At 38.9% G+C, this 22,713-nt stretch overlaps 2 protein-coding genes across 2 annotated transcripts in view; one reads left to right on the forward strand and one right to left on the reverse strand.

Moving 5' to 3' along the window:
- Positions 1–22,713, reverse strand: part of REPS2 (RALBP1 associated Eps domain containing 2) — a 215,759-nt gene that overhangs the window by 55,841 nt on the left and 137,205 nt on the right. The window contains exon 14 of the mRNA XM_033201417.1: positions 3,656–3,717. Within this exon, the coding sequence (XP_033057308.1) occupies positions 3,656–3,717 (62 nt within the window). The remainder of the gene's footprint in view (positions 1–3,655; positions 3,718–22,713) is intronic.
- LOC117078365 (chromobox protein homolog 1-like) lies at positions 6,733–7,352 on the forward strand. Its single transcript, XM_033201933.1, has one exon. It carries the CDS (start codon positions 6,733–6,735, stop codon positions 7,282–7,284), a length of 552 nt encoding a protein of 183 aa, XP_033057824.1. The 3' UTR covers positions 7,285–7,352.

Here is a 22,713-nt window from a genome sequence, read left to right on the forward strand (position 1 = left end):
ACTTAAAACCTGGAAAGCCAGGTTTGGTAGTGTCTGCCTATGATCCCTAACTACTTGAGAATAGTAGTTTTCAAATTTAAGAAATCCTCATAAAAGAACTTCCAAAACTCTTGAGATTCAACCAACACAAGTTGGTCTGAAACAGAATTGTTTCTTCATGACACATGAATCCAGAGATATGAGTAGCTCTGAGCAATTTATGAACCAATTCTACAACTAGGGAACATATAGTAAAAGGTACTGCCAAAGCTAACAAAGGAAAAATATATTACACAAAACAAGCATTCCACTTGAATATTCAACCTTGATAAATTTAAAACAGTGTTATCTAGGCCAAATGATAAATTTATCAGAACCTGATTTTACTTTAAAATAGAGCCCTTTATTTTGACCTTTGATCCTTTCCCCATTGCTTGTTTTTGTCAGGTTTGTCAAAGATCAAATGGTTGTAGATGTGTGGTGTTATTTCTGAGGTCTCTGTTCTGCTCCACTGGTCTATATGTCTGTTTTGATACCAGTACCATGCTCTTTTGGTTACTGTAGCCTTGTAGTATAGTTTGAAGTCAGGTAGCATGATGCCTCTAGCTTTGTTCTTTTTGCTTAGGATTGTCTTGGCTATATGGGGTCTTCTTTGATTCCATATGAAATGTCAAATAGTTTTTTCTAACTCTGTGAAGAGTGTCAATGGTAGTTTGATGGGAATATCATTGAATCTATAAAGTACTTTGGGCAGCCAGGCATAGTGGCTCACGCCTGTAATCTCAGCACTTTGGGAGGCTGAGGTGGGTGGATCACGAGGTCAGGAGATCGAGATCATCCTGGCTAACACAGTTAAATCCTGTCTCTACTAAAAAATACAAAAAATTAGCTGGGCGTGGTGGCGGGCACCTGTAATCCCAGCTATTTGGGAGGCTGAGGCAGGAGAATGGCGTGAACCCAGGAGGCGGAGCTTGCGGTGAGCCGAGATCACACCACTGCACTCGGGGGTGACAGTGCGAGACTCCGTCTCAAAAAAAAAAAATTACTTCCGGCAATAAGGCCATTTTCACGATATTGATTCTTCCTATCCATAAGGATGGAATGTTTTTCCGTTTGTGTCCTCTCTAATTTTCTTGAGCAGTGGTTTGTAGTTCTCCCTGAAGAGGTCCTTCACATCCCTTGTTGGCTGTATTCCTAGGTATTTTAATCTCTTTGTAGTGATTGTGAATGGGAGTTCATTCATAATTTGGCTCTCTGCTTGCCTGTTCTTGGTGTAAAGGAATGCTTGTGCTTTTTGCACAATGATTTTGTATCCTAACAGGTATTTTATAAATAAAGATATCAATGGTCAAAGAAGCTAGGAAATTGCTGGCTTTAACAAAATTTACCAGCTTTACTTAACTGTGGGCCTCCAAAGCCTTTAGTGAGCTCACTTGCACAGCGACTCTCCCAGAGGGGTAGAGGGGCAGCAGTCTGCAAATCTGTACCACAGAGCCCTATTAATATCTCCCAGAGACTGTTTTATGACAAGCAGTTAGGGAAAGACTAGAATATATAGGTATCCCATACAAGTGGTTAGTAACACTCTCCTAGGGTCAATATCAACTTGACATGGCACAAAAACTAGATATAACCATGTGTTTATTGCCCAGGACTTCATATATTTGAATATGTGTGTCCCACTTACAGTGGGTGAAAGGAGGGAATAGGGGAGAGAAATAGAATGTGAATCTTCTGCCTCCGTTTCTTACACAACTGTTCCTAAAATCTGAAATCTCCATAGTTAGGCAGCTGAGCCGGAGACTTAGGCTGAGTACTGGGCTCACTGTTTATACTGTGATGGGAAATCTAGTAGACAAAGAAGCAGACTCATTCATTAACAGTGACTAGAGAATTCCCAGTTCCCCTACTCAGATCTTTGGTGACTAAGCTCCAAAAGCAGGCAAGAAGCTGACCTCAAGCAGCTCAGATGAAGACTGCCGATAGCAGCAGCATATTTTGGGACCAGGAAGTAACTACTGGCATTTGTACAGCAAGAGAAAGCTAGGAGGTTGGTTACAAAAGCCCTTTCAGACAGGTCTTCCACGCATTCAACCAGGTGACTCTCAAGCCCCAGGCGTGAACTAGCAGCTAGCAAATGCCTGCTCATTTTGTAGTGACAAAGTCCAGGTTTGCTGTTGGTGTGGAGCAGGAGCCTCATCTCATCAAGGTCCTCCTTAGGGGCCTGTGATGAAAGCCTCCATTGCAAGTGCAATGGATCTGCCGTCTGGCTATATACATAGACACTTAGACTCCAGTGGTGGTAACAGGAGGGGCCTTTAGGAGACAGACAGCAATTTGGGAGCTGGCTCTACTATTTACTAGCTATGCCACCTTGGTAACTTGCTTAGCCCCCGTATACTTCAACTTCCTTATCTGTAAAAAAGGGATAGTATTAGTACTGTATCTACCTCAGAGGGCTTTTGTGAGGATTAAACAGTGCACTGAAAGCACTTAGCACAAAGCCTGAATTATTGGAGATGCTCAGCAGACATAGCTAATAATTTGAATGAGAAGAAATTACAGCCAAGGAAAGGCTTAGGGCAAAACTAAGGTTTGGCATTAGATATACAGCAGGGACTCAATAAATACTTGTTGACGGTTCAACCAATATCTCTTAAGGCCAATGTTAGATCCTGGAAAGGAGTTCTCGCTGGTTTATATGCAGATCAGGAAGAAATGGGCTTTTTATTACCCTTCACACTAAAGCAGGAAGCCATACCTCATAGTATTTGCATCTCAAGTTGAGTGGATGCTAAAAACCATTTCATTCACTGAAAGAAGGACAAGCATGTGTTAAAAGTGGTTTCAGTGACTCATGAGTCCTGAGATGTCCCCATATGGCAGAATAGCTCTGAACCACCCAGAACAATGAAGTAGAAACAGGGACTGTCTACTGAGAAATTTCCCAACATTTTCTGCCAAAGATCAGAAAGGGTCTTAAAGATAGAAAGTTTCTTCAGCAGCAATTAACAAAAGGAAAGATCTGTAGCACCATATACCACACTCCATGGATTTACTGTTTCCTTCTCATTTTCAGCTCTGCAAAGTATTGATGAGTAAGGCCATAGTGGCACATGTAAATAAGGCAGAATTAATTTAGGGGTAAAACAGATCTTGGTGACATGCTCTCCCACTCCTGCTATTTCAGCTTTTTGTTCTGAGGAAAAGTACCATCCTAAAGAAAGTACCATAGTCCAAAACCATGGCACTAACCCCATGTTGATAACCATTTATTTTTCATTTATGTAGAATTAACACAGCTCCTGAAGTGCTGATGAAAATATAGGCACTCAGATTGCACATACTATACAGAAAAACCATGTCCTACCTCCAATCAGAGAGAGGCCCCTTCTTCTACTCTTCTCTGGGGATGAAAACAGATGTACCCCTGGACAACCAGAGTGAACTAGTATATGTATGCTTGGTGGCTTATTGAGAAAACTTCTTTTTCCACGTGAGGCTGGGGAGCTGGCTGGATGAGAATAATTAAACCACTCTCTGCTCTCTTCACAGGGTATCAGCTTGGGAATCTCATGAACCTGATCTGTGGCGATCAAACCCTTGCAAAGAAGCACAGCGATAGGACAACTTCCCTATCACCGAACAGTTTACATAAATCAAATATGTCTCCTACCTGTGATGGACAAGGTCTCGGAGGGAGCGCAGGTGGTGGGGGTAACAATCCTGACTTGGTAGCTAAAAAGAAAAACACATACTGTTAAGGATCACCCCTAAAAACAAACAACAAAAAACTCTTACGCTTGTTAACTTGGAATGGCAATGGCATTTGCATTTAACATCTTTAAGTTTTTACAATCCTTCTGAAGGCTTAAGAAAAAAGAGTACATGTTATTTCTAATCCCTTTTTCATTTTCATCCTAACCCAAACTCAAGTATTTATGTAGGCTGTTATGATTAAGATGACATAATAAAACTACAGAAAAGACACCTAAAACGCAGCATGGGAAAGGTGGTCAATTCCTCATTATTCTAATGTTATTTAGTTTCAAACAATCTAGGACAAAAGTCAGAAAGGGTCTTCTTTGATTTCTCTCCTATTTCTCCCCAGCTCTCAGCCACTACACTGCTCATTAGCTCAGTGAGTAGGCTACAGAAACTAAGGGAGCTGGAACCCAAATGAGGAAGCTTGGCCACCCTGTAAATGCTCCTGGGAATGGATCTGACAGCAGTGAGGGAAGCTGACAGTGATGGACTGAAATGATATTTAGAGATTCTTCAAAGACCTCAATTTCTTTTTCTCTCCCTAATATTTATTATCAGGGATATCTAAAGCTGTTTCCAAAATAATCTGGCCACATCTGAAGAATCTTTACAAAGTACCAGTCTAACTTGAAATTTTGTGAGATACAGAGAATACTGGGTTAAGCCAAGAACATCTGAATTGTACCTTAGCAGTGAAAATAAACAGCTGCTATGAAATTATAAATAAAGTTCATAATAGCACACAAGAAATAAGTTTAGCATTACACACTGGCAAGTTAAACCACATTCTTTACAAACTCCTTAGAAAAACACCATCATCCAAATAACTATATGTAGTTTATTTGCAAATTTGTACTATGCATTTGGACAATCTTCTGTGCCTTAAAAAATAAATCAGAACAATGTACCAAGAATATAAAAGATTTTGCAAATTACTTTTGATTTCCCTTAGCTAGCTGGATCAGACAAGCTAGAAGACGGAGTTTGGTATGTTCTACAAATGTAACTCAGGGTAATATCACAGAGATTTTCATTTTGAGCCAGTGCATGGATACGGTACAATCATGTGGGCCTATCTATGATTTCTCTCAATCTGTCTTTCATTAAAATTTATGAAACACATTGGTGGGTCAAAACTCCAGAGATGGTGAGACCCTGAACAGCTGTCAATAACAAAGCACACAGCAGGAGCGAATGCTGAAAGTCTTCAGGAATTATTCATCTCAGGGTTCCTACTCTTTAGATCCTCACAGATTGGACCTTTAAAATTAATTTACTTTCAAAATAAACGAAACAGGCCAGGCATGGTGGCTCATGCTGTAGTCCTAGCACTTTGGGAAGCCAAGGTAGGCGGATCCCTTGAGCTCAGGAGTTTGAGACTGGCATGGGCAACATGGAGAAACCCCTTATCTACAAAAAATACAAAAATTAGCCAGGCTTGGCAATGCACACCTGTAGTCCCAGCTACTTGGGAGGCTGAGACAGAAGGATCACTTGAACCCAGGAGTCGAAGCTTCAGTGAGCCATGATTGTGCCACTGCACTCCAGCCTGGGCAACAGAGTGAGAACCTGTCTCATTCATAAATAAATAAAATAAAATAAAATAAAATAAATCTATGCAAGCTTCTAAGGGAAAGGCGAAGCAATTGTATTAATGTGTGTTAAAACAACTCTTTATTAACAAAAAAGAGGACTATACAAGATATGATGAGCCATTTAATTAAATTGACTTCTGCTTCCAGCCAAGATGAAGTAACAAAAAGCAGATTTACCCACCCATTTAAAACAACCAAAGACACATAGAAAAAAAAAAAAAAAACATGAAACAACAGTTTTCAAGGCACTAGAAAACCAGGCAACAAAAGACAGTGACTCCTGAGAGAGAGAGAAACCAACCAGGTAAGCCCTGTGGCTGACTGTCCCTACTCACTGCCTTGAGAGTTATTAGAAACAGTATTTAGATCCTGATTCGAATCTCATTAAGTTCTTTTGTATGATTTAATTGTTTTAAAAGACAAACACCATGCTCTTGTAAAAGATGATGTGTGGGTCTATTTCTGAATATACTTTTAGATAAAAGCATGTCACCTACAACACCATTTATTAGGGTTTATCAGAAGCTGCCCCAAATATGAAGAAGAAACGGGGTAAAAGACTGAAGCCATTTAATATGGAATCCTGTTTTAGTTTCTCACAACTGAGCTTCAAGCAACAAAATAGTATCACAAGTATGTGTCCATTGTTCATTGTGAATCTCTCATTGTAAGAGTTGGCATAGGTTATTTTCCTCATTAAATTCTGAGAGCATTTTGGGGGGGGGAAGCCCCTACACTTCTATAAAAAATATTATACTTGACAGGATATCACTCTGTTGCCCAGGCTGGAGTGCAGTGGCATGATCATTAACACTGCAGTCTCAAACTCCTGGGCTCAAGAAATCCTCCCACCTCGGCCTCCTAAAGTGTTGGGATTACAGGTATCAGCTACTGTGCCCAACCATATTAAATAAATATTAAGAGCAGCTATGTTTCATCTTTTCAGTACCTTTGCCACATTTTTTATTTTTCCAGTCTTACCTAATTAGAATTATCTATTGTAAAAGTTGAATTTCAATGGTGATAATGGACATTCTTGTCTTTTCTTGATCTCAAAGGGGAGCATTTACTAGCTCACCATAAGGTACAGTGTGGTGTTTGCTGTAGGTATGTTGTAGATACCCTTTAACAGATTATGAAGGAGGTGCGGGCAGCGGGTAGTGGGCAGCACAGAGTGCAAGGCTCTTTTGTTCGGCTGAGGGGAGGGCCGTTGGCTGAGGCCTGTGGTACGCCATTTCAGTGAGGGGCTCCACTGCGGCTACCCTTGCTGCTTTTCTGAGCGCCACTCCCGCGGCTGACCCGACACACCAGTAGTGCAGCACCGATTCTTCTCTGGCTCTTGGGTGCTGCTCTGAGCAGTGTCACCCTTTACACCAGAAAGCTGGCGCACACTATGGGGAAAAAACAAAACAAGAAGAAAGTGGAGGAGGTGCTAGAAGAGGAGGAGCAGGAATATGTGGTGGAAAAAGTTCTCCACCGAGTGGTAAAGGGCAAAGTGGAGTACCTTCTAAAGTGGAAGGGGTTCTCAGATGAGGACAACACATGGGAGCCAGAAGAGAACCTGGACTGCCCCGACCTCATGAGTTTCTGCCATCACAGAAAAACAGCACATGAGACAGATAAATCAGAGGGAGGCGAGCACAAAGCTGATTATGATTCTGAAGATAAGGGAGAGGAGAGCAAACCAAAGAAGAAGAAAGAACAGTCAGAAAAGTCACGAGTCTTTGCTTGGGGTTTGGAGCCGGAGCAGATTATTGGAGCTACAGACTCCACTGGAGAGTTCATGTTCCTGATGAAAGGGAAAAACTCTGATGAGGCTGACCTGGTCCCTGCCAAGGAAGTCAATGTCACATGCCCACGGGTTGTCATATCCTTCTATGAGGAAAGGCTGATGTGGCGTTCCTACCCCAAAGAGGATGATGACAAAAAAGATGACAAGAATTAACTCTCCTGAGTACCAGCCCCTGTCACATCTGACTGTGGGTTTCAAGTGGGAAGGAAAGAAGTTCTACTTGTCTTGACACCACAGAGGTGGCTTGAGAAGATGCCCTTTGAAGAGCCAGTATTGTTTCTGTGCCCTGCAGCAGCCCAAGTGTTTTAAAGCCATTCCAAGCTGTATAGTTTGCACATCCATCTCAGTGGAAGGGAAGGGGGATAAGTGCTTCAAAGCAACCTTTTCTGCACTTTGGTGAGAAAAAGCAAAGGATCCTCTATGAAGGACAAAACTTGTAGAACTGGGTGTGTGGGAGAGCAAAAACATACCGTAGATAATCAAAGAGCATCTCCGCAATGCACAACTTTCTTCCCAATAGTGTTAACTCTGCATTTTTACAGCGTAGCACATGTGTAGTTTTTGGCTATTACTGGTGTATTATGTGGGACAGGGAGTAATGGGGAGGGGGGAAAGGAAGATGCATAGCATCATTTTGATTAAAATTTGGGGCCTGATAGGGGAAATGGTGAAGCAATGCAAAGAACAGAAAACTAATGATTTGCTTCTATGTCCAGAATATTTTACCTTTGAAAAAATGTCACTGGCACCATAAATACGGACTGAGAGATTGTTTAAAAGCTGTGAATGTCTGAAATCTATAAGCCAAGTGTTTCCTGCCTAAACTTAATGCACTTAGTCCCACAAAGGACTAAGCCAGTTAATAAGTTACCAGAGTTGCCATTTTGGAGATGGAAATTGACTGAGGAAGGAAGGTCTTTTATTGGAGAGTATATAGTACAAGCAGATCCTTCTGCTCAGAGGTACTAATTCCTGAAATTAGAAGACAATTTCTTTTCCAATAAGGAAGTTATGAATATCAGCTTGTTCACCCTAGCCACTGGCTGAGGTGTTGGGGTGGTAGAGGAGATGGTAAGACAGGAGGGAAAGTAAAGGGCCCATGCTCTTAGTTAGGAGAACTTTTGCAGCCATTCTCTTTTTTGAGCTTTGAACACTGAAACCACTGGTGGCAGGGTTCAGTCACTGATAGCACAAGTCTCACTGAATTGATTCAAGAGTTGAATGATTTCAAAACTCTTGGTCTCAGGAGAAGACTAAACTTTCATACTGGGCAGTGGTTCACTTTAAAACACACACACAAAAAAAACAAATAAAACCATTTTTTAAGAAATCCTAAGAAGTAACTGATACCCAAAATGCTCTGTCTTGAGTCGTGAGATCCATCAGTTCTTGATATCATGTAGACTTGAATCTAGAGCTACATTGTAAAATCTTTTTAGGCATGTGTTAGATTTCTTTGAAAACTTTGTTTGAATGTAAACTTCATACCACACCGTCAGTTTTTATCTTAATAAAACTACAGATTTATAATCCCTGAAAAGAAATAGATTATTATGAAAATTCCTATCCTTATTTTGAGACTTCTTTTCAGGATAATTTGTTGTTGGATTTTAATCGGAGCTATAACTCCAGCCACCAAGATGATAGTATGATTTTTTCCTTATAATTTGTTAATGTGGTAAATTACATTCCAGATTGTCTAATATTAAAACACCCTTGCAGACCTGGATAATCTCAACTTGGTCAGGTTTTTATATCTGCTAGATTTGGTTAGCTGATACTTTGTTTAGGATTTTTGCAACTATCTTCATGAGTGAGACTGGCAAGTGATGTCCTTTCTCATATGGTCCTCTGTTATGCTTCATTCAGGTGGACAGCACCAGCACCACCCACCCTACCATGCCCTGTTTATACTCTTAAATAGGTTGTATAAGATTGGAATTTTTTTCTTGAATATCAAGTAAAAATTTTCCCAGGAGAGCCACCTGAGCCTGGAGTTTTCTTTAAACAAGATTTTAAACTAATGATTCTACTTCTTGAATTGTCATAGGACTCTTCAGACTTTCTAATTCTTAAGTCGATTCTGATAAATGATATTTTTCTAGGCATTTATTCATTGTCTAAAATTTCAAATTTATTAGCATAAGGGTGTCCATACCCCTCTCTTATTATTTATTTTAATCTCTGCATGTGTAATTGTCTTTTTCCGTTTCTCATACTCAAGTTTTCCTTCACTAATCTCAGCTGGCATTTTGTCAGTTTTGTTACTCTTTTCAAAAAACCAACTTTTAACTTTTTTGAGCCTCTGTATTGTATGCTTGCTTTCTGTATTATTAATGCTGCTTATCTTCTTCCATTTACTTTCTTTGGGCATATCTTGTTCTTTTTCTACGTTAAATTGTTTGCTTAGTTCACTAATTTGTAGCTTTTATTTTCTAATATAAGCATTTAGGGTTATAAATTTTTTCCAAGTACCTCCTTAGTAGAATATCATAGGTTTTTATTTGTGATATTATCACTCAGTGCCAAAAGCTTCCTAATTTCCATTACAGTTTATTTTATGATGTCTAAAGTACGTCTTTTAGAATTTCCTTGAGAAGTCTATTAGTAGCAAACTTAGTTTATTTGACTGAAAAGTCATTTTTCCTCTCTTGAAAGAGGATTTAATTGGGTATAGAATTCTAAATTGACAGGTATTTTTTCCCAGCACATTGATGGCAACATTCCACTGCCTTCTGGTTTCCACTATTGCTATTAAGAAGCCAGCTCTCAGTCGAATCACTCTTTTGTTAGATAGACCATCTTCTCTCTGGTTGCTTTTAAGATCTCCTCTTTGTTTTTGGTACACTGAAATATCAAACTTTATCCTATGTCTGCACATGTATTTCTCTATCATCATTTTATTTTATCACTTTGCTTGAGCTTCACTAGAATTTCTGAACCATGTAGCAACCCATTAATTTTGGTCAACTCTCAGTGATTCTTTAAATGTTGTCTTTTTACCATTTTTCCCTCCCCTCTCCTTCAAGAGCTCTCTAACTGTACTGTGTTCTAGATAGTTTTCTACGATCTACTGTCCAAGTAACCCATTCCCTCTTTAGCTGTTCTTAATGTCTAACAAAATCCAGTCTTCAAGTTTATTTTATGGAATTGTTCTTTTCTAGAAGTTCTATTTGGTCTTTTTGAAAATGCTTTTTCATTTTTATAATTTCTTGGCCACTCATTTTCTTCCTCTTTTCTTTCAACATATTTATATAATTTCAATATCTGAGGGCTTTGTATTTCCTGTTTGTTCTTGCTCATTGTGCTTCATGTCCTACTGTGTTTAGCAACCTGTGACTCTGAATTCATATTCCTTGAAACTTTATCTATAGGAAAACTTTGAGGCATGTGGAAAGTGAATTCCTCTTCCCTCTATTGCTTCTGCCAGAAACCTGAGGGTACTATCAACCTGGGACCACTTTAAACTAAAATCTTGGCTTGATACTGTGTAAAATTCCTCATTTCTGCTATATGACCCAACGTTTTATTAAATGTCCTATCCAAAGACTTTTGAGTATAGATAGCAGTTCAAATACATGCAACTAACCTCACTCTTAACTCATTAACACAAAAATGAAGAGAACTGTTTAAGCGCTCTTGTTTAAGTTTGGAACTGGGAAAACAGATGAGCAAGTGATAGCTGACTAGACAGATCTGAGAAAGCAGGGAGCAACCAATTTGTACCACAGAAGCTCCCAAGTTCTCAGGAATTGGTGGCATCAAACTCCTTTGAATGTAGGGGTAAAACGAGGAAAGCAATAAAAACCTAAAGCCTTGAACTAATAGTGGATTTATTTCCTATCCTTCAGGAAAAGGGTATACTTTGACAAGACCCTTCAGGATCTGGTTCTAGCTATTCTTTATGCTGTTTTTGGCTTCAGGGGCCCTACTCTTATAGTCCCCTCTGCTGTAGTATCTATGCCTTATATCTGTCTCACCTGATAACTCAAAATACAGTATAAGTGATCAACAAATATTTCTTTAAACTATCTTAAGATCTATAGGATTATGTTCCATCCTCACAAAAACAAAAAGAAAAAAAAAAATGACTGATCGAAGCAGTTTAGGAGCAGTTAGATCCTGAGATTTTCTCCCACATTCTGCACAGTTTCAGCATGTTTCTCACTCCAGCAAAATGCTAGATATAGTTTTCTTTTCAGGGAAGGCACCAGGCCCAGATGAAGGCATGAGGGCCGTGCTGAAAACAGACAGATTCAGTAAAAATATGCACTTTGGATGCTGAGATTCTTCCAGCCTTCTTCCCTTCTGCTCCCGGACTGCTGCTTCCTTCCAAAGACTAGCAGAATGTGTTCCAGAGAATCAGATCAGCCAGGAAGAGACATCTAAAGAATTGATATCAAGGGATCTCCAACAGGATGGCCTGGCCAGACCATTCTACCATGAAGCCAATAGCTGGCAACTTCCATCAATTTGCTCATATATTCCAACCAACTTTTTATCCTTCATTATTAAATATAAGTGGATGACTTAAGTATTACCAGATATCTGCAGAAAATGTTCTAACCTAAGGTAGGGATCAATAAAAACAGGAAGAAGTGACCCCAAAGAAATAGACTAGACCTTTACTAGGAGAAAATGTTAAAATATATATTATTAATATCATCAGAATGATCATTAAGTTTATTCCAGAAACATTTAAACACTAACTATGTGGGAGGTATTGTTCAAGGTATTGGGAAAATATCCATGAGAAAAGCAGGGAAAAAAAGCTACACCCTTATGAAGCTCATATTCTACTGAGAAAAGAGACAATGGGGTAGGGAGTGACAGATAAAATTTTAACTAGAGTCATCAGAGAAAGTCTCAATAAGACATAAGATATGCTATTTGCTAAGATGAAATAATGGGATGGTATTTAAAAAGAACATTCAGAAAACAAAACAAAAAAAGAATACTTGGAAATTAAAAGTAAGATAGCAGAAAGAGAATAGAAAGGTCAAAAATAATCTGAGGAAATCTTCCAGAAAGTAGGGTAGTAGCCAAATAAAAGATCCACAAAGAGAAACAGAGAAAACGGCAGGAAAAATAATCAATTAAATGGTTCAATAAAATTTCCCAGAAATGAAGAATATGAGTTTCTAAATTTAAAGGACCCACTGAATACCCAGGACAATGGAAGAAAACAGACTCATGACAAGGTATATCATGAAATTGCAAAGTACTAGAGTCAAAATAATTTACAAGTTTTCAGCAGGGCATGGGAGAAAAGAGCAAGTCATATACAAAGGATCAGATGTCCAAACGGTTTTAGACTTCTTCATATATCATTAGAAGCTAGAATCCATTGGCACAATTCCATCAAAATTCTAAAGAAAACTTATTTCCAACTGATGACTGTATATCCAAAACTAGCAGCCTGCATGATGATACAATTAAATACATTTTTAGACATTCAGGGTCTCAAATTGAGCTCCATGCACCCTTTCTAAGGAAGCTACTAAAGGATATGTTTCACCAAAACAAGAGAGTAAACCAAGAAAGAGAAAGACACAAGATACAGTATAAAAGTAATCCAACATGGGAAAAAGAGGAAGGGAATCCTTGGATGACAGTGTAGGGAGATCCCATGATGAAAACTATGTACCAGGCATTGAAGACAATCAGTTTATATTTCTTCAAAAAGCTGAAATTGACAGAACACCTGAGGTGTGAGAATTTCGTAAGAGGAACTCTGGAAAATTGAAGATGTCTGTGGTTGAATCAAGGGCAAGTTGATTATTCACTCCAAGGCAAACAAAAACCTGTGCAAGTAAAAAAAGTAACTAATTTACTATATGGCTTACATGACCATAACAATAATACGAACACTAAATATTAAGCTAACCAAAATTATAATACAGCTATCGGAAGGGTGGAGAAAGATACTGGGGGAGGGAAGATGATGGCAGAAATTGAAGTCTACAAGAAGTTACACAAATGTGTTATTTAGAACTACGAAGGAAATACCAAAATAATCAACATTTTAAAACCCTGCAGCAGAGTGCATTCTCCTAAGTCTTGGAGTTCTATCAATGGCCTTGGAGGAACTTCTCAGACTTCAGTTTGTCCCCTCAGTTCAGCATGGAGCCCTGGGCCTTCCCTTTACAATATCAGGATATCAGCTATGATTATTTACTTTTCCAGCTCTCTTTCCCGAAGTCATTTCCACTGACCCTCAGTCAAGAAAAAGGAAAATTAAGAGTACTCATTCATTTCACTTTGCTCTAGATCTAGGGTCTCGATGAGAAATCTCAAGATTTGCCTACTCACACACACGGCTTCTGCAGGGAAGCAGGCAGAGTCGGAAGTGCACCCAAAGCCTTAGGACTTCCCTCAGTTGCCACTTTTTCCAAAAAAAAAAAAAAAAAAAGCATTAGCTCATGCATTTTTCCTTGTTCAGTCACTGCTGAGAAATCTCTTCCTTGTATTTATAATTTTGTGTTCCTTTCCTTTAATGGTGGGATACATTAATCTAGCTGCATTCTATCAATTTTGTCTAATTTATCTTTTTGTCTCCCACAGCACCTAAACACACTACCTTATGTTTAGTAGGCACTCGCACAGTGGTTGAAAATTGGAATTAAATTTAATTTAAAAATCTTCTCTTACAATATTTTCAGTCCACTCTTGACTTAAAATTGGATCCAAATATTTTATCCAGTATGCCCTAATCAGTCAAAAGAAAAAGCACACCTTCATGCAAAGTGAAATTTTAAAAATATTTTGATCACATGGTGGAAGGCAAAGGAAAAAAAAGAAAAAAAAAAAGCTGAATAGTGTACATTTGCAAAAGATGACAATGTACTTGTTAATAGTAAAGAGTTGCCTTCCTGGGAGGGAAAAGAAGGCAAGAAGACGGGAGGAGAATGTTGTTCCCACATACTTTAACAAGTGACCATACTTGTCAAGCAATTGCAGGTTTATTCATGAAGTGTTATAGTTAATAAAGTGGGATACTAGTTATTAGCAAGGCTTTGTCCAGGCAAAAGTTTTTATAAGTGTAATCCAAAGGAAAATAATAAATACCCCAATCCTGAAAACCACATTAAAAACTTCAGGAAAAGAAACTGTCATTTAATCCTAAAATCAGAAGACAGACTAATAATTTCTAGTGTTTAAAACAATTTCTTAAGTTTACTGAAAGACATGCAGATTCTGATACTGATCTATTGGATCTCTCCTTCCTGGTATCTTCATCCAAAACTCTAACCTCTAACAATTTTTATCCTCTTATTTAATTATGCTTAGAAATTTCTAGGTAAAACATTATTCATAAACATTACTATTCACTAATTTCCTTCAGATTTTTACATAGCCCCTAATCAATAACTAAATGAAAACACATTCCAACTTATTGAGTGGAAATAAAGCAGCAGATGTGGCCACTGAAAGCTTCAGGAACAGAAACTCGGTTCTTCAGGGGAACAAAACTTGGAATAACTTCAGCTGTGGAAAGGGGCTCCCATCCCCCCTAACTAGGAATATTTTATGTGAAGAAAATAAAAGCATTCAAATACCAAAGGGGGGAAAAACACTCAAGGAATGGAAAACGTTGAAAGAAGCCTCCCAGTGGGACCTATACTTTTAAATATCAATCAAGTAAAGAGCCACATGCAAAGCTTTAAGGATTTCATCAGTAAGGACCATTCCTCTTCTTGGCAAGTTCATAAAAATGGCTGTTTCTCTGTAACAGAAATTGTTCATTCTTTCTCTCCTTTCTAATCATAAAAGCATGTATGACCTCATACATATCTCTTGATCACCAGCATACACAGTGATGGGCATGTACATCATATACACCTGTGTATGTAACAAAATGTTTGCCAAGAACACCTTTCCAGAAATACCTGCCTCTATCCCCTGATGACCACACATCACCCCCCAAAATATAAGTTCATTTAATTCTCTATGGAACAGAATATACTTTTTCACCAGTTAAAAGAGATTAACTTACACATGCCTTGTAACTGTTCAACAAGGAAAATATTAATGACTGAGTTTAGAAAAGTAGTGAGATCAAATCTGATTCTTTCACTTTACAGATGAGAAAATTAAGACCTGAAGAAATAAAATGACCTTGCCAAGGACACAAGGCTACTATCGAGCAGTAATCAGGATCACATTTTGAACCTACAGGGCAGGTAGAGCGGAAAAATGCAGAGATGGAGAATAAACAGCTAGACAGAGGGTATTCTACATTCAGGGAGTAAGCATGACAGAAGGCTTCAAAGCAAAAAAGTATTGCAACCTCAAGGAGCTCAAAGGATCCTACTGAACATGCTACAAACCACAAATGAAGTAAATAAGATAATATATACTATCTAAAAAACATGCCATTATAGCAAATACTTAGACTTCTGAGTCATGGGATTACCTCTTTGCAAGATTATGTATGACTCCCCTGTGTTTAAAAACATCTAGTACTAGCATAAAAATAAACATAAACCAACAGAACAGAATGTAGCATCCAAAAATAAGGCCTTACATTTAACAGACAAGTGATTCTCAGCAAAGGTGCCAAGGCAACAGGAAAAGGAGAGTATTTTTTGACAAATAGTGCTGGGAAAACTGGATATTCATATACGAAGAGATGAACTTAGATCTTTACCTCACACCTTATACAAAAATTAAATCAAAATTGATTCAAGATCTTAATGTAAGAGCTAAAACTATAAAAATTTTAGAAGAAAACAATAGAAAATCTTCAAGACCTTGGGTTAGGCAGACTTCTTAGATATGACACCAAAAGCACAATCCAAAAAGGAAAAAATTTAACATTACACTTTGTAAAAACTCAAAACTTCTGCACTTCAAAACGTATCATTAAGAAAACAAAAAGACCTCAGCCCAAAATCTCCTTAAGCTGATAAGAAACTTCACCAAAGTCTCAGGATACAAAATTAATGCGCAAAAATCCCAAGCATTCTTATACACCAGTAACAGACAAACAGAAAGCCAAATCATGAATGAACTTCCATTCACAATTGCTTCAAAGAGAATCAAATACCTAGGAATCCAACTTACAAGGGATGTAAAGGACCTCTTCAAGGAGAACTACAAACCACTGCTCAGTGAAATCAAAGAGGACACAAACAAATGGAAGAGCATACCATGCTCATGGATAGGAAGAATCAATATCGTGAAAATGGCCATACTGCCCAAGGTCATTTATAGATTCAATGCCATCCCCATTAAGCTACCAATGAGTTTCTTCACAGAATTGGAAAAAACTGCTTTAAAGTTCATATGGAACCAAAAAAGAGCCCGCATTGCCAAGACAATCCTAAGTCAAAAGAACAAAGCTGGAGGCATCACGCTACCTAACTTCAAACTATATTACAATGCTACAGTAACAAAAACAGCATGGTACTGGTACCAAAACAGAGATATAGACCAATGGAATAGAACAGAGTCCTCAGAAATAATACCACACATCTACAACCATCTGATCTTTGACAAACCTGACAAAAACAAGAAATGGGGAAAGGATTCCCTATTAATAAATGGTGCTGGGAAAATTGGCTAGCCATAAGTAGAAAGCTGAAACTGGATCCTTTCCTTACTCCTTATACGAAAATTAATTCAAGATGGATTAGAGACTTAAATGTTAGACCTAATACCATAAAATCCCTAGAAGAAAACCTAGGTAATACCATTCAGGACACAGGCATGGGCAAGGACTTCATGTCTAAAACACCAAAAGCAACGGCAACAAAAGCCAAAATTGACAAATGGGATCTCATTAAACTAAAGAGCTTCTGCACAGCAAAAGAGACTACCATCAGAGTGAACAGGCAACCTACAGAATGGGAGAAACTTTTTGCAATCTACTCATCTGACAAAGGGCTAATATCCAGAACCTACAAAGAACTCAAACAAATTTACAAGAAAAAAACAAACTACCCCATCAAAAAGTGGGCAAAGGATATGAACAGACATTTCTCAAAAGAAGACATTCATACAGCCAACAGACACATGAAAAAATGCTCATCATCACTGGCCATCAGAGAAATGCAAATCAAAACCACAATGAGATACCATCTCACACCAGTTAGAATGGCAGTCATTCAAAAGTCAGGAAACAACAGGTGCTGGAGAGGATGTGGAGAAACAGGAACACTTTTACACTGTTGGTGGGATTGTAAACTAGTTCAACCATTATGGAAAACAGTATGGCGATTCCTCAAGGATCTAGAACTAGATGTACCATATGACCCAGCCATCCCATTACTGGGTATATACCCAAAGGATTCTAAATCATGCTGCTATAAAGACACATGCACACGTATGTTTATTGCGGCACTATTCACAATAGCAAAGACTTGGAATCAACCCAAATGTCCATCAGTGACAGACTGGATTAAGAAAATGTGGCACATACACACCATGGAATACTATGCAGCCATAAAAAAGGATGAGTTTGTGTCCTTTGTAGGGACATGGATGCAGCTGGAAACCATCATTCTCAGCAAACTATCACAAGAACAGAAAACCAAACACCGCATGTTCTCACTCACAGGTGGGAACTGAACAATGACATCACTTGGACTCGGGAAGGGGAACATCACACACCGGGGCCTATCATGGGGAGGGGGGAGGGGGGAGGGATTGCATTGGGAGTTATACCTGATGTAAATGACGAGTTGATGGGTGCTGACGAGTTGATGGGTGCAGCACACCAACATGGCACAAGTATACATATGTAACAAACCTGCACGTTATGCATATGTACCCTAGAACTTAAAGTATAATAATAATAATAATAATAATAATAATTGAGTATATATGAGATAAATGCTTATAAGTAAACTTTGTATATAATTAAAAATCTTAAAATCACACAAAAAAAAGAAAACAAAAAGACAAGTCACAGACTGGGAAAATATTTGCAAATCATCTATCCGATAAAGGATTTGTATCCAGAATATATAAAGAATTACAGAATATACAACTCAACAATAAGACAAACACTCAATTTTTTAATGAGCATGATTTGAGTAGACATCTGATATGGTTTGGCTCTGTGTCCCCACCCAAATCTCATCTTGTATCTCCCATAATTCCCATGTGTTGTGGGAAGTCGCTGGTGGGAGATGACTGAATCATGGGGGCAGGTCTTTCCCATGCTGTTCTCGTGATAGTGAATGGGTCTCACGAGATCTGATGATTTTCAAAATAGGAATTTCCCTGTACAAGCTCTCTTCTCCTGTCTGCCACCATGTGAGACGTGCCTTTAGCCTTCTGCCATGATTGTGAGCCTTCCCCAGCCATGTGTAACTGTAAGTCCAACTAAATCTTTCTTTTGTAAATTGCCCGGTTTTGGGTATGTCTTTATCAGCAGCGTGAAAACGGACTAATACAACATCTCATCAAATAAAATACAGGAATAACTAATAAGCACATGAAAAGATGCTCAACATCATTAATCATCGGGGAATACAAATCAAAACCACAATGAGATGTCACTTCACACACACTAGGATGTAGGATAATCAAAAAGATAATAAGTGTGGGTGAGGATATAAAGAGTAACCCTCATACATTTCTGATGTGAAGGTAAAATGGTGCAGATACTTTAGAAAACACTTTGTCCATTTCTTAAAAAGTTAAACATAAATTTACCACATACCCAGCAATTCCACCCTTACATATCTAGCTAAGAGAAATGAAAACATATGTTCACACAAAGACTTGTATTCAAATATTAATGGCAGCATTATTCATAACAGGCAAAAAGCAGAAACAATTCAAATGTCAAACTGAAGACTGGATAAACAAAATGTGATATAGCTATATAATGGAATACTATTCAGCAATAAAAAGGAATTAAGTACTGATACATGATACAACATGAATGAACCTCAAAAGCATCATGCCAAGTAAACAAAGTCAGACAAGAAAGACCCCATATTATAGATTGGGTTTATATAAAGTGTTCGGAAAAGGAAAATCTGCAGAAACACAAAATAAGTTAGTGGTTGCCTGGGGCTGGGCATGGGGATTAACTGTAAACAGGTATGTGGAGTATTATTGGGTGCTGAAAATGATCTAAAACTGGGTTATGGTGAAAGTTGCACTATTTGATAAATTTACTAGAAATCATTAAATTTTACACTTAAAATGGATAAACTTTATGATCTACATACCTCAATAAAGTTTTTGTTGAGCTAAGGGTAGAAAAAAGTATAATTAATAATGTGGGGGAAGACAGATATGAAACAAGATGGGACACAGTCGATAACTGTTGAAGTCGGATGTTCAGTATACTATTTGTCCTATATTCTTGCTATATTTAGAGTTTTTAATAATAACTTCATTTTTGAAATTTAAAAAAGCAAATAGATATATTCCTAGGATTTCCAAGTATCTATGAAGGCAAAACCTCCTATTCTATCTCCCTGAAGTACCTCAGAGAAATCTACTAACATTTTAAATCACATAAAAGGAAACACAGGAAAAAAAAACACATTAGAGTGCCTTGCAAAGGTTGCCATATTCATTCTTTAATACATCCTTTAACTTTAGATATTTAGTGTTTCTGCCCATAGAAAAGTAGTAGGGTGTGCCCCCCAAATTAATTTAATGTAGATTGCTTTCTTTGATACCAAATCTGCTGCAACAAAGATTTGAACAAAGATTTCCCATCTTCGAAAGATTCTGGGCAGGATGCGGGGGCTCACACCTGTAATCCCAGCACTTTGGGAGGCCGAGGCAGGTGGATCACGAGGTCAAGAGATCGAGACCATCCTGGCTAACACAGTGAAATCCCGTCTCTACTAAAAATACAAAAAAATTAGCTGGGCGTGGTGGTGGGTACCTGTAGTCCCAGCTCGGGAGGCTGAGGCAGGAGAATGGTGTGAACCTGGAAGGCGGAGCTTGCTGTGAGCAGAGATCATGCCACTACACTCCAGCCTAGGAGACAGAGTGAGACTCCATCTCAAAAAAAAAAAAAAAACTAAACTAAAAACTAAAAACAAAAAGATTCTGATGGAAAACAAAGCTATTATATTGCCTGGCTCTTAGTCTCCTCATCAGTAATATGTGAGAGTTGGCCAAGATGACATTCAAGTTCTCTTTTAGCATTGACACTTTATGATTCTAAAATTTATCCATGTTTACTAATGATTTGCTCCAGACGACCACCAGAGTAAATGCCAGAGAATAGGCAAGTAGGCAAAGTAAAAGAAAACTTTATTTACAAGCCAATGTGAAGGAGGGGCGAGGTTCACCGGTCTCTGGCGGTGAAGGCCGATGAAGTTGCTCCGCGGTTCTCGGAGGAGGTTCCTGGGTCCCGCCTACGACGAGGGGCCGAGGAAGTTCGCACCGCGCCCCGGTGGGGAGCGGCTTTTATGTCCTGGGCCCGGGAGTGGGCGGGACATAGGCGGGTCGGGGGCTGGGCGGTAGGCGTGGCTAGGCGGCTTCCGGTTTTTCTCCGTCGGAGGTCGGGTTGCGCCTGCCCAGTCGACCCGTGTCTTTCCCGGGCGCGGGAAAGTTAACAATGAAGAACCCGGAAATGCGCCATTTTAGTCCCTTTGTTCTTTTTGTTCCCTCCCTCCCTCCCTCCGTCCAGACAACTAATAACTCCTTTTTCCTGCACCATAGGATACGCAATAAGGGTTAACTAGGTCCTGGAAGGACACATGGGCAGACTTAAGTGACAAAAATGCATGAGATTCAATCTTGGTCAAAGATGGGTCTCTGGTTTCTTCTCTCATATTACATTTACATAAATGCAATCCTAAGTATTTTACTATAAAACTCTTAGGTTGGGTGAAATCACTAATTGTGTGTCTGTATACGTTTTCAGGTAAATCAAACTAAAATTTCAATAAGTACACAGCTTTTTTCCAGAATTAGTTAGTACTCATTCACTAGCAGCTGTTTCCATCACACTTTCATTAGAGTTGAATAATGTGGTGTGGGGGGGAGAGAGAGAATATGAATATGTGTTAGGAGGAAGGCAATCTACAAAAAGAGTCTATCATCTTGGAAATGGCTCTTTCCTACATCTATCTATCTATCTATCTATCTATCTATCTATCTAATCTATCTATCTATTGACAAAGTCTCACTCTGTCGTTGCCCAGGCTGCAGTGCAGTGGCATGATCTCGGCTCACTGAAACTTCCACCTCTCAGGCTCAAGCCTCAGCCTCCCGAGTAGCTGGGATTAGAGGCACGCATCACCACATCTGGTTAATTTGTGTATTTTTAGTCGAGACGGGGTTCTCCATGTTGGCCAGGCTGGTTTTGAACTCCTGACCTCAGGTGATCCACCCGCCTTGGCCTCCCAGGGTACTGAGATTACAGGCATGAGCCACTGCGCCTGGCCACTACCATTATTTTTTAAAATGTGACATACTGTCAGACCAACTGCTAAGCCTTCGACATTTCAAAATGACTTTGTAATGACAACTTCTCCACACCAAAGTTCCTTGCTTATGCCACAACCTTTTGCAATCTGGCTTAACCCTACCACCCTAATAATGGGACTGTTCTCCTAAGATTTCCCAAAGACACTGTCTACAAACTCCTTCTCCACCAGTCTCCATTTTTCTTGGCCAGCCAGCCAACTTGAATCTTCCAGTCTCTACTTCCTTCCTGTAACACACTCCTTCCTCCCCAGGCACTCCAGGCCACGGTACTGTGTCCCTTACTGAGCTAATATAATCACATGGCTTCGGGTTCAGTTCCACCAGAAATTTGGTGTTTACATAGCAGGTCCTGAAGAGTTTTGAGTAGGGAGGTGATCACAGCTGTGCTTGCAGAAAATAATCCTGTTGCCTCATGAAGGAAAGAACAAAGCAAGCAAGCCAAATTTGAGGCTACTATAGTTGACTCCCAGGAAGCTAGTAATAAGAAGTAAATCAAGACAGATGTCCAAAAAGAATCAATAGAATTTGACTGAAAAGTCGTATCCTTCAAAGTTTAGCTCACCAGCACTGTGCACCCCCTGCCCACAAATCCACTGATCATTCTAGTTATCAAACTCAAAACCGTTCTAACAATCACACACAACTGAGACACTGATTGGCAGAGTTTGGGGGCATATCCATATTCCTCTTGGGATTCTCCAAAGTGCCAAGTACCCAGTAAATGCTCATTAAATACTGGTTGAATAAGACACTATTCTGGTCACCATTACTGAGGTCTATTTCAGTTTTCATATAATTCTATAAATTCAGATGCATATAAAGAATTTACTGATGTACTGAAAATTATATTGTTTATGATCTCCTTCAGCTCACAAGCTTCATGATAGTCACAAACTAAATGTCCAACAATAGGAAAATGCTTAAATAAACCATAGTCCCAATCAATAAAGGTAGAAAAAATAAAATAAAGTATCACTATTTTGCAACTACTGATGAAATAATGGATCTAAGCAGTGGTTTGCTGGAAAAAACTCATGCCAGCTTGTGAGAGCCAACTGTGTGCATCTGTTCCAACCTCCACATTCAGTAACACATCAGTAGGAATGAAATTAGCCGTGGCAGGAGTGTTTACACCATAAAAATTGGCAAGTGGCCGGTTGTTAAACA

Source organism: Trachypithecus francoisi, unplaced genomic scaffold (assembly GCF_009764315.1).
Source record: "Trachypithecus francoisi isolate TF-2019V2 unplaced genomic scaffold, Tfra_2.0 Lachesis_group6, whole genome shotgun sequence".
Lineage (NCBI taxonomy): Eukaryota > Metazoa > Chordata > Mammalia > Primates > Cercopithecidae > Trachypithecus > Trachypithecus francoisi.

Excerpts from the sequence above, each read along its gene's own strand:
- LOC117078365 (XM_033201933.1), top strand. The coding sequence starts at position 6,733 with ATGGGGAAAAAACAAAACAAGAAGAAAGTGGAGGAGGTGCTAGAAGAG.